Here is a 17,074-nt window from a genome sequence, read left to right on the forward strand (position 1 = left end):
TTGCAAGTATTCAAAAGTATTATTCATTTACTAATAATCTGTAATCGGCATATGGAATCAACTAAACTACCGTCGTAAAATTATGGAAATACTATGAAATAACTGTAAATCTGCATTAATGTATTTTTCTAATAAAAGATAAAAAAAAATATAGCGTCTTAGCCAGAACACTCGCAAACTTACATTACATATTCAGCCACAATATGTTATCAGTTCGATAATGCATTGAAGGAATGTTTAATAAAACACACACACACACACACACATATATATATATATATATATATATATATATATATACTATAATATATATATATATATAATAATATATCATATATATATATATATATAGATATATTATATATATATATATAGATATATGACTGCACACAATCTCCAAGGATCACGCCATCAAAACAGCAATGACGTCACTGCCCGATTACGGAACCTCAGAAGAGAAACAACACAGGAACAGCAAACGAAACAGGGACACGTGGTCTTGCACGTAGCCCTCTACGTATAGCTATAGCTTACGTTAAGCCATATCAACAAACTGTCGCTGCTGCTGCATCCCCTCCTCCTCCTCCTCCTCCTCCCTCCTCCTCTCCTCTCTCTTTTCTTACTCTCTCTCCGCATGGGATTCAACGTGACTCCGGAGAAGTGGTGTGGTGTTCAAGTATGGTATCGTATGGGGGTTGTGGGCGGGGGAACGGTTACGGGGCCTTCTCAACGGTCATAGTGGTGAATATAACATGCAGCTCTTGTTTTCTTTGATTGCGCTTTTTCCGTTTCTTATAGCTCATACGTACGTGTCTGTGAATAAATATGCACAGTATGTTATGCTGCATGTGTATGTATAATTGTGACTAAATACTCTTAGTATGTTACGCTGCATATGTATATAAGTGCATGGACACAAGCGTGAACGTGTTATTCCACATTTCAAATGAACACCATATTCGTTGGAAGTTTGAATTTCAAGTCAATGGCCCCTGTGGATTGTTCTATACGAATAAGGTTCATGTCCTAAAGAATAATAATAATAGTAATAATTACCATTCAGTGCAAAACTGGCGTAAAAACAAAATTACTAAAATTCTTAAGACATTAAAATACGCCACGATAACATTTTTCAAAGTCCAGTGACTAAAAACTATATCAAAGCTATCTTTAACATGATTTGCATAATGAACTACACATAGAGGAATCAGAAAAGAAAGAGTGCACAAATTCACGCTTGCTACATAAACCTATCAAGTTGGGGTACCTGTCTTAAGACTTCATAACATTTATTATTATTATTATTATTATTATTATTATTATTATTATTATTATTATTATTATTATTATTATTATTATTCATGGTTGCTGAACACAGCCATTCTTAAAAATATAAAACCTGCATTGATAAAGGTTCTCCCTCTTGAAAATCATAATTCATCATAAATAGTTTGAGATCGTACTGGACAGAAACACTACATCCTTGTCATACAAAGCTTAATGCAAAGGGCACTTGTGACCGCACACTCACGCTTATCATGCAGCTCAACGTGACCTGCTGGGCATTACACTACTCGGATATTTAAGCAGGAGTTAGGTTACTCAACATCTTGCGTATGCACTATAGATATGTTCATCACGGATTCTCTTTCGCCCTCTTCTCTAAAAAAAGATGCAGAAGTCTACTGGCAGAGAATAGGGGACACTGGTGATAAGAGAAGACAATGTCCACACTTACAAAAAAAAGTTCCTCGTTAGACGAGTGGGTTACGTGCTCGCCTACCAGTTCGGTAGCACTAAGTTCTATTCTCCGCTCTGCCAACGTGAAACCAGAGGAATGTATTTCTAGTGAATAGAAATTCATTTCTCGATATAATGTGGTTCGGATCACACAATAAGCTGTAGGTCCCGTTGCAAAGTAACCAATTGGTTCCTAGCGACGTAAAAAATATCTAATCCTTCGGGCCAGCCCTAGGGGAGCTGTTAATTAGCTCAGTGGTCTGGTTAAACTAAGATATACTTAACTTTTACAAAAAAGAGAAAAACATAGACAAGAAGGCAACAAAACAGGTAATACTAATAAATATTCACACACAAAATGAAAACAAACACGTCCCGTAAATTAAGAAAATCGTCTATAGTGTTTCAGAGCAAAATTACAAATTCTCTTCAACTTCCCAGCAACATCAATAATACTGACTGCAAGACTATCCAAAAGTCTTCAATATCAGCAATTAAAAGACTCAGATAACGTGACGATGGGGCTACGTGGCACCACCAAAGAATGTGAATCATGATACTACGTAAATAGAAAGGAACTTCTAATCCGCTCTAGGGACGAGGGAACTACGGAGCTAATGAAAGCTTCGTAATAAAGCAAGCAATTTGAAAGTACTAAGAAATCAATCCATGTGCCAGACAAACCCTCACCCAGACAGATAGACTACTTATCATGCACAACTAATCAAGATGGTTTGCCTTTGCAAACGAATCCTTTCAACGGTGTAAGAGGGGATGATGGTACGACAAGGTGGGAATGGGAATGAGACGCTCACTGACAAACACTTGCAGTTAGATGGACGATCTAACCTTCATGTAAATCTAAACACTAAGTTAAACTTTCATTAAAAAATAAAAATACAACATTTATATATTCTAAACAATTAAAATGTTGAACACAAGAACTTGTTTGTAAAAATTTTCTTCAAATTTTCCCCATACAAAATTAACACAAACCATCTCACATAATTTAATCTCCTCATAAGAAAACAAAAAGTTTCTTTTTCAGTCAGCTTCTGCACACGGCTCATCCATATACAATATACATAATTACAAATACGAAGAACTGCAGTGTTCCTGCCTTTTTTACTTTTGCCTTTAATGTCTAACATTAATAACAATTTGATCCACTCTAGACAGACTGGCAATCTGCGTTCATGTACACCTGAGCCTGCCTGATGGTTTACCATTGATGGGAAACTATCACTAGGGTCTACAACTAATGTAGTTGTAGACAATGTGAGGCTTGTAAAAAAGTTTTCTTTCTGTTTCACAGGAGCCATAAAAAACTTCCCAACACTTACATTTAAACTTTTTTTTTTCATTTTACCTCAGTGAGAATTCCGACATATCTTTTACACTTGAATTTACTCGTTTATTTTCTTTCTATTCAATCTAAATTATCATTAAAAGTTTCCATGATTATTCAGTTAAGCTTCAATCCTGCAATAATATCAAAAATGGATCAAAGAAGAGACGGGAAAGAAGAAGCAGTGATGATAAAGTCAACTGATTAATGGTGAATTACGTACAAGTTTACAGGAAGGGGACAACAAGGGGACAAGAATAAATTTTTAAGATCTTGGTTTTGGATTAACAAATGTCCCCCAGAAAGCTTCTCCAGGAATACTGATACAGTATATCCCTCATTCAATGTCTAATTCTCCCAATGCAGGCCACAAAAACGGCAAATCCACACAAAATAACCAAATATATTTTCAAAATTCTGACTGCATGTAAGCAATAATTTCGAAAATTTTACATTTCTTACTACAAAATATAAGAGGTAACTTAGCATAAGAACGTGCTTACCGTTGGCATCAAAAGAAAGATGTCCTTTAGAGGGGCATTTCCTCTTACCAAGGGATCCACAACCACCCGCTTCAGTTACAAATTCAACGGGAAGTTACTTGTTCCGTGCCACAACCGATCGCGTGTGGCATTCCTTGTCGGTCAATGATATAAGTAAAGATTAGACCCAACATTACATCATTACACTCGTGCAGAACGTGTTACCGTCTTTGACACAAATACATGTAATTCTGGTAAGCATAAAATGAGAACATGTATGTGGTATTTACAGCTACTTACAGAGTAAAATAAGGAAAGATAAGAATTTCTTTTTACAAGATTTTTTTTTTCTTTAAGTTGATATGACCAGACATCAGTGCTATTATCCAGACAAGGACTGACAACCACAACAATGGTTCGCGTTAAAAATACCAGTATATCAATCCAGACACTGCAATTCTAAAATAATTACGAAGAGAGGGCAAGAGAGAGGATCGTTTTTTATACATATGCCTTCGGTAAGGTAACTGACATCTAAGCACGGTCAGCATACTGACAAGTAAAGGTGTGTATAAAAGATGCCAGTCACAAAAAAAAAAAAAAAGATTTTCCGCCAATTTGAAAGGCCTGCAATTTGCCTTTTGATACCCATCTATCCAATCACAAAAACCACAAATTTCGCTGATAACAAATCCCAACAATAGTTTGTATGTTTGTTTGTATGGTGTTTTGACGTTGCATGAAACCAGTGGTTATTCAGCAACGGGACCAACGGCTCTACGTGACTCCGAACCACGTCGAGAGTGAACTTCTATCGCCAGACATACACATCTCTCACTCCTCAATGGAATGCTCGAGAAATCGGACTCGAGGTCACCGAGATGGCATGCCGACACCATACCGACCACGCCACAATAAGACAGAAGGACAACCTCCCTATTCAATGCCGTGTTTGCCTTCCTTTCCCCCGCCGCTTCTGTTATTATAATTCTAGATAACATTATGATAACTTATCATCATACGAAGTATTCACGTCCCTTTCGGGAGTAATCATCATGACAATGACCTCTAATTGTGACCCTGATCGTAAATGCACAAATGAGGACCATTTTTATGTGTCACGGCCACTGGGGCTGAAGTGCTGGTAGAATCCTGAATGAAATTGGGACATTAGTTTCAAGTGATTACTTACACGCTGCTGAATAATGCATGAGCTTATGCCTCTCGACACCGGGTTCAAACACACGCCTGCCTCTCTCTCTCTCTCTCTCTCTCTCTCTCTCTCTCTCTCTCCTCTCCACGAACTATTACATAAACTACACAAAGTAAACATAAACACTGGCAATGAGTGCCTACGAGAGAAAGCTTGCAAAGATATAATCCATAAAAATGAGACCAACTTCAGACAAGTTAAATAAATGAATGTTGAAAAATACGCAAACAAGCCAACATAAAAGGCAGGAAACAAATAAGAAAACGTTGACACACAAACAATATTCGTGGTAGGGTGCATGGAGAGAGAGAGAGAGAGAGAGAGAGAGAGAGAGAGAGAGAGAGAGAGAGAGAGAGAAAGTCACCGACAGAAATTCATTTTTTTTTTCGTTCTCTTCGTCTTTTAACACTGATCTCAATACAGAATCTAAATAAGGAAGGTGATTTCTGAAAGGCTTTTCTCTGCAGGATACGGATCCTCCACCTCTCTCTCTCTCTCCCGCCAACCGCCGGTTTTTCCCCCCACGTAGAATGGCCGGGCTATTTTTTGGGGGGCGCATTGTGGAGAGCTTTTGTCGGGTCGTCATTCCGCTTCACGCTATTCACACTTCTGCTGTTTGTTCTCCGCCGTTTATCTGAGACCACGTTTTCATATTACAATTTCCAGGTAGCATCTTGGGATGCCGGTTAGTCAAAATATCAGCAATATGATGATATAAGCAAAATCTAAGCAGTAATTACAGACATCATTTATTAATGTAACATACCAATACCTTCCCAACTTCACAAAAGCGATCAAATATATTATAAATAACATACGAAACCAAATAAAATTCATATTTAAAAGAACACTAGGCAACTCCTAAAACCAACAATAACACCTCACGGCCTATACCTCCGTCTTCCTCCCGCTAATCCCCCCCCTCCCAAACAGCGTCCCCTCCCGCCCCCAAACTGATCGAGATCCTCCGACAATTCCTCAGCGTCTTGGAGTCGAAGGGACCTTCTGTAGATTTTGGGACGGTTATTCACTCACTTGTGGTCCCACTGCGCTATTTCAAGAATAAGTCATTCTACTTTATTAGCAATGATCATAATTGTTTGGCTGTTTAAGTTTCAAGAATAAGTCGTTTACTTTCTACAAAGTGTTTGTCTTTTTTTCTTTTTTATTTAATTGCATATAATCATTTCTGTTTATGAGTCAAGTTGTAAATTCCTTCAGTATATCACAAACAAACGTTATCGTTAAATATTCATAAAATCTACTGTATACTACTGAAGACTAGTATGGTTATAATGCTACTTTTTAGGCCATTGATTTTATACGATCACTGCACTATAACATAACGTTACAAATATTTTTCGTTAGTATAATTGTTATTCCAAAGTTTCACAAGAAATGTTCGTAATGTACATAAATCCTACGAGAAAATGATTATCGTTGCTTTCAAGTCATTGCAGACTTCTTCACAAAAGAGTAAAACGGAATAAGAAATGGAATAAAAAAAAAATAAAAAAGGGCCTATTAAGCTTAGGAGAGTCACGAAAGACTGTTCCTAATGGCCGGCCAGTAGTATAGTAGTACAGGTGAGGGTCCTCTGCTCATTAATCCGCGTCAGAGAGAGAACAGCCTCTTCGAGGTAAGAGGCCCACGAGATCTATCTCTAACGCGAGGTTAAAAAAAAGATGGCCTTAGGCTGGAGTCTCTATCATTCAAATGGGAGATTCTTCAGCCCCATTAATCTGCATTACGGCAGCGTCGTTTATGAACACAAAGTCATGAATAACAGATGAATGCACCTTAAGATTTACAACATTCATTGTCTCGATGAATTATGGGGGCCTGCTTGAATAAAGTGTACTCTCTCTCTCTCTCTGAATATACAGTGGTGTGCTTAGGGGTCAGGGGGTAACCCAGACATGACTAATCGCTGCTCCTAAATCGTACCTTATGGCCTTTTGACAGATATCACATCGGACTCTAAACTTAACCCTTTCCAAGGCTACTCACGCAGCTTCCTCGAGATACAGTTAAGTATAAGCCCTATGGTTTTAATGTAATCGGATTATATATCTGAGATAATTTTTCATCCTTAATTTTAGATTCTATGAAAAATATGACGATGTATTCCATCTGGGTTTCATCTCAATCTGTTATGATATCTAAACCATTCTTTGGAACTTTACAAGGTCTAGAAAAAGATATATTTCAGTATTACTTTTTTTACAAATAAATCGCAAACCCTTTTCTTAGCTTTCTGGATTTTATTTATCTTTATTTTTTACAAATTACTTGAACCATGTATAATCAGGCCTTTCAACTTAAATTTATGTGTGAGCACCACTAACTTGCTTTCAATTTGGTTACTGTGGTTGAAAACATTAACTGGTATTATATACTTATTTGACATTTGATTGCCAATATACATTTATTATGTAGTGTATGTATTATATATATATATATATATATATATAGATATATATATATATATATATATATATATATGATATATCTATATATAAATATATATATTATATATATATTATATATATATATATATATATATATATATATATATATTATATATATATATATATAGTATATATATATAATTAATTTTATCACATCACCGTGAGTCATAAAAGCAAGCATTAAGCTATAAATGTCCTTCAATATCCAATTCGCTCTACCTCGGTAATAATATATTTTCATATATGTTAACCGAAGGAGAATTTTCTAGTTGATAATAAGTTCGTCGCCTCGTGGTATCGAACCAGCCCACAGAGAAGAACCGGTTTGATCTCACGAGATGCGGACTTATTATTAACTCATAAATTCCCCTTCGGTTAACATATATGAAAATATATCATTTACGAGGTAGAGCGAATTGGACATTAAAGGACATCTGTAGCTTAATGATTACACACACACACTCACATCACAAATTTATTACACAAACAATTCAACTCTACAACTTTATCATTTTCTTTTATCCTCATTCACATCCACATTTCTCTCCAATAAAGGATAGTTGGCTCAACATATATTCCCATCGTGGTTTTCACAGAAACTTCTCTCCTCAACCATCTACAAAAATCTTGTTTTTATCATCTATACTGTGATTGAGAGCTTCTGTCAGCAATTTGTCAGCAATTTTTCTGCTATATCTTATATCCTATAATTTATATCACAAAACCCTCAACACTGCCTCTATCATAAGCTTCTTTAGGCTCATGTATTTCATGCATAACGTGAAATACATGCCTTCACGATCTTTTTCCTGTCAAAACAAATGCTGTTCTTCCTCATCAATCTCACTATACACCTTCCAATGTATATTAACTGCTAAGTAATAGTGTGCCTCCATCATTCCTGCTGACTCTGTGACCTCATCATACGATTTAGGATGCGCTTCGCCTACTTCTTCTGCCTCCGTGTCTTACACCCTAATCCCACCAGGAACCCTTCTCATCAAACTCTCTTCTTTCGACTGCATTAAAAGCCTTATTTTCACCCCTCCCTCTCTTGGCTTTATTTCAATCAAACAATTATAAGATAGACTTCCAGCTACATCTATTCTCACCTTCACATTCATCTAATTGCTCTTACACCGATTCTTTGCAAACAGATAATCTTGCAAACTTTTCCGTGCCATTTTCTCTTTCCAAAGTATTTTTTTATGATTATTCATTTCAAATATCTTTCATTTATTCTATGCAAACCCACAATTTAGCAAACTTTTCCTTACCATTTTCTCTTTCCAAAGTATTTTTATATTATATATATTCTTCTTTGCAAATATCTTTCACACCCATTCTATGCAAACCCACAATTTAGCAAACTTTTCCTTACCATTGTCTCCTTTGAAAGTATATTAATGAATACTTTTCTTGGCAAACTATGACCAACAATGCGATCGCTTTCTATGTCGCTTATATTCATCATGAAAGCACATGCCACTTTCACTCTTTCATACTTTCGAAATCCAGCCAGGCGCAAATTCAAAGTCACCCAAAAACACCCACTTTCCACTGGGTTTAATTTTTTTTTTGTGCGTGCAATCGTTATATTTGTTTTCGGAGTCACATCTGTAAAGGTTATTTATTCTGCTAGTATAATTGAATCACGAAAGTTTGGAACGTGACAAATGCATAAATAAAGGTATAAGCTACGAAGGAAAGTGAAACACTGGAGTAGCTACAAGATCTTTCGACTCAACGTCCTTTACTTAGCAGTCAGTCTGCCAAGTACAGGACGTTGAGTCGAAAGATCTTGTAGCTACTCAGTTTTTCACTTTCCTTCGTGGCTTATACCTTTATTTATTCTTCTAGTATTGTTATTGGAGATATTGCTAAATTAACAGGTACATAAATTAGGTATATATTATATATATATATATATATAGATATATATAATATCTATATATATAATATATATATATATGATATATAATATTATCTTATATATATATATTATATATATATATAATATAATATATATATATATATAGTTTAATATTATAATATATATATAACCTGTTAATATGGGTTTCAATAGGGCTTTTGTAAGGTATTAAAATCCTTCGAAATAATAACATATACTTGTGTTCAGATGTACATGAAATAAACTTACTACTTAACTTTCTTCTTGCCGAAATCAGTCGTACAAATTCAATCCTTTCACTTACGCATTCGAACTATTTCACCGGTCACCGAGAGTCTTCTTGACACTATAAACGCCTCCACTTCTCTCAACTCTAAACTTTTCAGCTTTTCCCTTTCATTCCAGTCCATGCTGCCCTTCGGCTTTGCCCTCATAAGATCCAGCTTTCTATCCTTAAACAAATCGACTACCAAGCATGTTTTCCTCCGTTGCATCTCCAACGCAAATTCAAAATACCAATAAACTTTTATTTCATGCACGTCTGAATGTAAGTACCTATCATTTCGAAGAATTTTAATACCGTGCAAAGTATTATTAAACCATTATTAAACATGTACATTTATGTACCTGCTAATTTAGCAATATCTCAAACAACAATACAAGCAGAACAAATGACCTATTGAGATGTGACTCAGAAAACAAATATAACGATTGCACGCAATAACATTGCTTTTATTATTCAACACGAAGACTACCCAAGAGGAACCAATCAAACGGCCATTGAACTTGCCACGCAAGCTTTCACAAAACAAAATGCTCACTTGAGAATGAGAAGAAAATCATAACAAAGAGAAGGGGGGGGGGGGGTTGTCTACACGTAAGAGTGAATAAATATGGCATCGTGGTCTATCAACTGAGGTCACTGCAGCAATGCAATACGAGGAAGGAGCAGCGTGTATTGTTCCTTCAACCACTGGTGAGATTAAGAAATAATAAATAAGTTTGAAATTAACGAGGAGACCAGGGAATGTTACCAAATGAAAGGAGAGAGAATAATTACATGTTGAAATACGGTGGTGCCTTATCCAAAATGACCAGGAAGGAGTAGTACACTTTCATTCACTTATTATAAAATCTCCATCTGCACGAGAGAGAGAGAGAGAGAGAGAGAGAGAGAGAGAGAGAGAGAGAGAGAGAGAGGTATTCTTTTAAATGTCTTCTTATCACTAAAGCTCCATCTACACGAGAGAGAGAGAGAGAGAGAGAGAAGAGAGAGAGAGAGAGTATTCTTTAAATGTCTTCTTATCACTAAAGCTCCATCTACACGAGAGAGAGAGAGAGAGAGAGGAGAGAGAGAGAGAGAGAGAGAGAGGAGTCACCCCATTTATAAATTCAAGAGGTGTTGCCTTGCTCTATTAGGAGCTTTTAACGTATAGGGTCTGATTCATTATCTCAATTGCTAAAAGCCTGTACGAACCAGCTCGGCTTCAGCTCCTGGTGAGTTGGATGGTCGGTTTTCACTGGACTCTTTCCTCTTCCTGCTTCGTCAAAAGGTGAATTAGGGGCAAGAAAACGTGAAAAGAACTATAAGTGTCTCTTGATGTTTTGGTGATTGCTTTTATATGTGTATGTACACATACATTATATAACAAACACACACACACACACACACACACACACACACACACACACACACACATATATATATATATATATATATATATATATATATATATATATATATGCACACATACATACAGTGTAAAAATTCCCAGATTTGGATAGTATATGACTAATGTTTGCATAGTTGCCTTTATGTATATAACTTTGCAAGTATGAATGTATACCCCATGGGCCATTTATTATTCACGGCGAGTATAAAAAGTAAAAATGACCGAAGTCCTCTCTCTCTCTCTCTCTCTCTCTCTCTCTCTCTCTCTCTCGTCTCTCCTCCATCAATCTCTCTCTCTCTTCTCTCTCTCTCTCTCTCTCTCTCTCCATCAAGGAAGTCAGTTACGAATCATTTAATCGACTTTCACATTGCAATTAAAATGCAATTTCTTCGCGTGAATTCCAATAGCTGAACTCTCAATTTCCATAAAAAGAGAAAAATCACAAAAACCTGAATTTCAAACCAAATTCTTTTACCAAGACTACAACAAGAAAGCTCCAAAGATCGCTGAAACTTTAACGTCCGTAGATCTGCCCTGTTTATTTTCCCTTCCATTCTCTGGTAAATGTAGGCTTCTTTTCCTCTGCCCCATTGAAAACGCTCCTGCCCACCTGTCAACAGGTAAGTCAGGTAGCCGCCCATCTCTCCCTCTTGATTAATTAAACTGAACAACCGACGCCACAAAAGGAGCACTATAAGTCAGCGTGAGAAAGATCAGAGATGTGCTCGCTAGGATCTACACTCCAGAGCGACCATTTGTGTGTGTGTGTGTGTTGTGGGAATATGTGCGTCTAATAAACCACCAATGTAAACATTACGATGAATGCACACTCAACTGTGGTGATGCATCGTATATTTGAAGTGCTTGCTGGTATCATATACAATTTATGCACGTACATGAAATAGGAGCATAAAGATGTTGCTCTCATTACCATGAGAGAGAGAGAGAGAGAGAGAGAGAGACCCAGAGAGAGACCACGAGGTGGAAAAGTAAGTATTTTGTTGAATCTGCAAATTTTCGAAAGATTTTTTGTACTTAAAAAATTTTACGTATAAGATATTCACGAATTGAAAAGATTAAGGTATCGACTAATTTATCACGCAAAAAGTATCTTCGTACGAAATACCAAAATCTAGCTATATACTTTCCAAATTTCTAAAATCTTTCCACAAGCCTGCAACAATTCACAGTTTCCTGAGACTCCGCAGCCTGAAAGATTGATAAAACCATACTCAACGAATATTTCCACCTTACGATCATTCAACTTGTACTTTTTGTAACATACATTTCTATTTATTTCTTTAGTCATTCAATTCATCTTTTTTTCTAATAACTGATCTCCTCTTTCTGCGTTTCCTATAACCGTCTGTCATATGTTGCAAATGAACACTTCATTCTAGAATTTAAAGTCAATGGCTCTAGTGGGACAGCCCATTTGAATAGGGTTCACAATCTGTATAATAATAATAATAATAATAATAAAATAATAATAATAATAATAATAATAATAATAATAATAATAATAATAATAATAATAACACCTCATCATCATCATTAAATAAACCATGAATCTTAAAACAGAGAAACATAGTACAGTTTCTCGAAAGCTCACTGTTTAGCTTTATTTCTAAATTAATATATTTGTACACACACATAACTAATGATAATAATATATCTAACATTAAAGCACATCATGCTTGGGACATTATCAGTTGAGTATCCACGGCAAAAAGTCACCATTTAAGCTATTACAGTCTTTGATAAGAGAGTGGTTAATCTTCCAGTGACGGCCCCCATTACTTCCAAGCACTAAAACCAACACCAGAGGCGATTTAATGAAGATGCCGGGAATAGTTTTCACGATGAAATTAATTCAGGAGAGAGCTACTAAACCGCTCACCGTTCAGAGAGTGAAACACAGATCTCAGCTCAACATACAAACTAAAGATCAACGTTAATGAAGATCATGTCCTGTCTGTAGCTCATTAAAACGGACACAAAAGTTCACACCAGAGAGAGAGAGAGAGAGAGAGAGAGAGAGAGAGAGTTGGATTAGTACTTGTCGCTCCTCGACTGCTCAGTTCGGAATGTTACTCTACCATTAAGTTATCTAGGCCTACTGTCTCTCGATTTCGTATGCACGCCTTACCACCAACTTGTCGGAGAGACTTGTTATTAAAGAGCCAGTGTGTGGTCTCACGGGGTTTTCGATAGACCTATGGGATGGCTGCTGATGTCCTACGGGATAATTTTATGTACGCTTAGATGCTCTAAGCGAAGAAAAAAAAAAGAAGGGTTTACAATGCTTGAGCTGAATATGAATATGAGGTACAGGTACGGGGACAGGAGAGAGAGAGAGAGAGAGAGGAGAGAGAGAGAGAGAGGAGGCTGATGTTTATTATATAGAACACGGAACTAGAGCTGGTATTCCAAAAAGAAAGCAGACAAAATATGGACACCAGCTGCATGCCACTGAATATGCCGTATACAAAAAGGCGATTAAATTAGAAAGCTTCATGCCAGTAACCTTGAAAAAAAAAAAAAACGAAATCTGAAGTTTCCAACTTGGAAACTTAATATTTATTAAATATAGTTCCGTCGAAAAGGATCAGATGAACCAGTTTCCGAGATAAAACATCACGGAACAACGCTGCCCCACACACGCGAAGTTTGTGATGACGACCTTATTCGAATGCACTATACTCTGTTTTTTTTTCCATCTGTCCATCCGCCTGTGGTGTTTTCGCATGGTAACACTGCGTCCCGGACTTTAAAAAGTTACGTTATGTGTACGTTTTAGGTAGATAAAAGGATATCTGGGTGTACATTTGCAACTGAAAAGTGTTTTTAATAATTTACTGAATGCGAATTACACCGTTAATATTCGAAATAGGATATTGTTATTATTGTTGGATGTAAGCTGAATGTAACCATCTAAAGCCCGTGACGCAGTGTTACCATGCGCAAACACCACAGTCGGATGGACAGATGGAAAAAAAACAAGAGTATAGAACTTAGGCAGAAGAAGTTACCCTGCGTGTTTTAACTCTTACATTGTACCTTCTTATGAGTAGTACTGTTTCTCCATAGTGGTTTCAGCTCTTAATGCTGACTTGCAGCATAGACGTAAAAGTGAGTTCATTATGCATCGACAAAAACTCATTGCACTTTCCTTCACCTGACCTAGCTGTTTTCCGCTTACTCGGGGAGTAAGCCTATAAACTACTTTTTGTTGCTCTTGCTGGGGGGGGGGTGTTAGGAAAGGTCTATGGGAGAGCCTAAAAATGTCTGAAAAGGGTGTTTCGCCTTGAGTTAAAGATTTATGATTTATTTATTAGAATGGAAATGTTAAACAGAACAGAATAATAATTTCTAATAAAACATAGCGTATTTATTTAAATTTTCATTGGTGAAACAAGGCCCTGTTTGACCGTGGATTTTAATATGTTTTAATTTATGTTAAGTTGGGAACATAATGTTTACAACTTTATGTGTAAGGGGAAAATCTTGCACGCATCCCGAGTAAGCTGGATGTCGGATCATGCCTTCTTTTTCTTGCAACGCTAGGCAGGCTGCTGCTGCAGTGTTGTTTTCTAAGCCAAGGTCTATACAAACTCACTCCTGCTCTCTGCTGACAATTTTCCATTTTCTGTTTAGAGAGAGAGAGAGAGAGAGAGAGAGAGAGAGAGAGAGAGAGCATCCTATTAAATGCCTATATCCGTATGGTTCACACAAACTGTAATGACATTAACAAACGCCGTGATAAAAGCAAAAACAAATGAGAAATCTGTTAAGACAGGAGAAGTGTGACCTTTAAGGTGTTTTAAACAATATACCCACAAAAAAGAATTGTTCCAATGTAAATGAATAGAGGCTAATCGTTCATAATTGTGCAAACATCATCCGGGCTCACTTAAGCATAAGATGGCTGGCTGAACTACTACTTCCGTCTTTGCTCTTATACTATCTAGTTATTTCCTAAGCAAGGCATCTGGAAGGAACAGGTAGTATTATCAGTCATCCACGTACAACACCTTCTCTATTTTATGTTTATTTCCAGGTAATATATATATTATAATATAATATAATATAATATATATTATATATATAGTATATATATATATTATATATAGATATATATATATATATATATATATATATATATATATATATATAGATGGTCACTTTTACCAGATACACATGTAATTCTAACAACCAAAGTGCCCTGTAAACTTCTCGATTTAGAAATGGAGAAGATAAGCGGGCATTGTGATAATTAAAATTACAATACATCTACGTATGTAAGTGAATAGATTACTACCGCACCAACCAATCAGTTTACTAAAACAGATCACGAGGGCCTCAGTGGCGAAGTCGGTATGGCGTTAGCGTGCCACCTCGGTGGCCGCGAGTTCGATTCAGGGGCATTCCGTTGAGGGGTCAGAGATGTGTATTTCTGGTGATAGAAGTCCACTCTCGACGAGGTTCGGAAGTCACGTAAAGCCGTTGGTCCCGTTGCTGAATAACCAATGGTTCCATGCAATGAAGAAGCACCACACAAAAACAAATAAAACAGATCACAATAACAACACATGACAACACTGCAAGTCAATCAGTGAAAAAGAGAGAGAGAGCCAGAATCATCAGGACGAACTGACCAGACTACATATATAACGGGCCTTATCGTCGGGTGGCGCGTGGCTAATGCAGCATCCATCAACCTTTAATGTTCGTCACTAATGGGTGTTAGTGCCTGCTGCTATAAAATGCGGTCGGTGGAAAAAGCTGGGCGACTTTCTTCTCTCTTCCAGTAGTTATTTAAGGAACACAAATGGACTTTGCTGATAAAAAGGCTCCTGTCTTTAGCCAGAAAAAAGGAGAAATACATAAAAAAAAAAAATGTTTCTTGACCACTCCTGGTTGGTCAATCTTCTACCGTAAACTCGATTAGTTGTGCTCCTGCGGTTAGTTTTTAAAATTCATAAGAGGAAAACTGACGATTCACTGTTAGGAGAGGAATATGAACGCTGAGTTTTCTTACTTAAAAGTGTCTAGGCCGAAAGTATTTATGAACAATACATTTGTTCCTGCACGATATACAAACCCTCGGTCCTTTACATAAGGAAGAAAGTAATTCCTTATGTAAAGGACCTCAGGTTTGTATAGTTAGGAAAAATACAATTTACTTTCAAAAATTGTGATTTGTTCCTACACGATATACAAACCTGAGGTCCTTTACATAAGGAATTGCATTCTTCCTTACGTAAAGGACCCCAGGTTTGTATAGTTAGGAAAAATACAATTTACTTTCAAAAGAGAGAGATAGAGAGAGAGATGGTCCCATTAATATTATGACACTTATATATTGTAGTTACAGTGTCGTCGAGTTTATCAGTACTACATCAACTCTACAAAGATATCAGAGCTCACGATGCTATCAATAAAAATGTAAGGAATACAAGGTATACATTACCTAGAGGAAGTCGCGCAATTAGAACTACATTATTATATATTTGTTAATTTATTTTTTCTGTTTTAATAAGTGGGATCTCTTCTTTCTGTATTATCCTTTCCCTCCTCTTGCTTCTTCCTAATGAATTTCAAGTCCTATATGAATAGGTTACATCTTCTGAATAATAATAATAATAATAATAATAATAATAATAATAATAATAATAATAATAATAATAATAATAATAAAAAGGCTTTTATGATGGCAGTAATACTTGCCAGGGCTTTGTAGGCGGGAGAGTGACTAGTTCGGTGTAAAAATGAAGTAGCTGCAAAGCAGAGCCGTATACGGCTCTTTTGCAACGGTGTTAAGTCTCCAAGGGCTGTTTGCTATTTCTAAGGCTTAAGTATGTAAGGAATCACAGAAGGGCGCTGGTTCTGGTGCTAAATCGCTAAAAGGCTCATGCTGACTGGGTATAGTGATGAAAAGCTGGACAGATTGGTGAAAGTTCGAAAAGGATTGCAAAAGTAGAAAATTAAGAGTAAACATGATCAAGAGTAAAAGGTTATGAGGGTAAAGAGAGCTTGTTTCACCAACGAAAATTTAAATAAATATGCTACATTTTTTATTAGAGATAATATTTCTGTATTGTTTAATAAACCAATCATAAATATCCTATCTTAAAATTCCTGTATCTTTAACTTAACGTGGAACACCTTTTTCAGACCTTTTTAGGCTCTTCTATAGGGCTTTTCTACATCCCCTCTCTCACCAACAACAACA

The 17,074-nt window shown here is 36.3% G+C and overlaps 1 protein-coding gene across 1 annotated transcript in view; it reads right to left on the reverse strand.

The window, feature by feature from the left end:
• Positions 1–7,862: 7,862 nt before the first annotated feature.
• LOC135213288 (basic proline-rich protein-like) overlaps positions 7,863–17,074 on the reverse strand; it is a 24,909-nt gene continuing 15,697 nt past the window's right edge. The window contains exon 6 of the mRNA XM_064247270.1: positions 7,863–7,958. Coding sequence (XP_064103340.1) covers positions 7,863–7,958 — 96 coding nt within the window. The remainder of the gene's footprint in view (positions 7,959–17,074) is intronic.

This window comes from Macrobrachium nipponense, chromosome 42 (assembly GCF_015104395.2).
Source record: "Macrobrachium nipponense isolate FS-2020 chromosome 42, ASM1510439v2, whole genome shotgun sequence".
NCBI lineage: Eukaryota > Metazoa > Arthropoda > Malacostraca > Decapoda > Palaemonidae > Macrobrachium > Macrobrachium nipponense.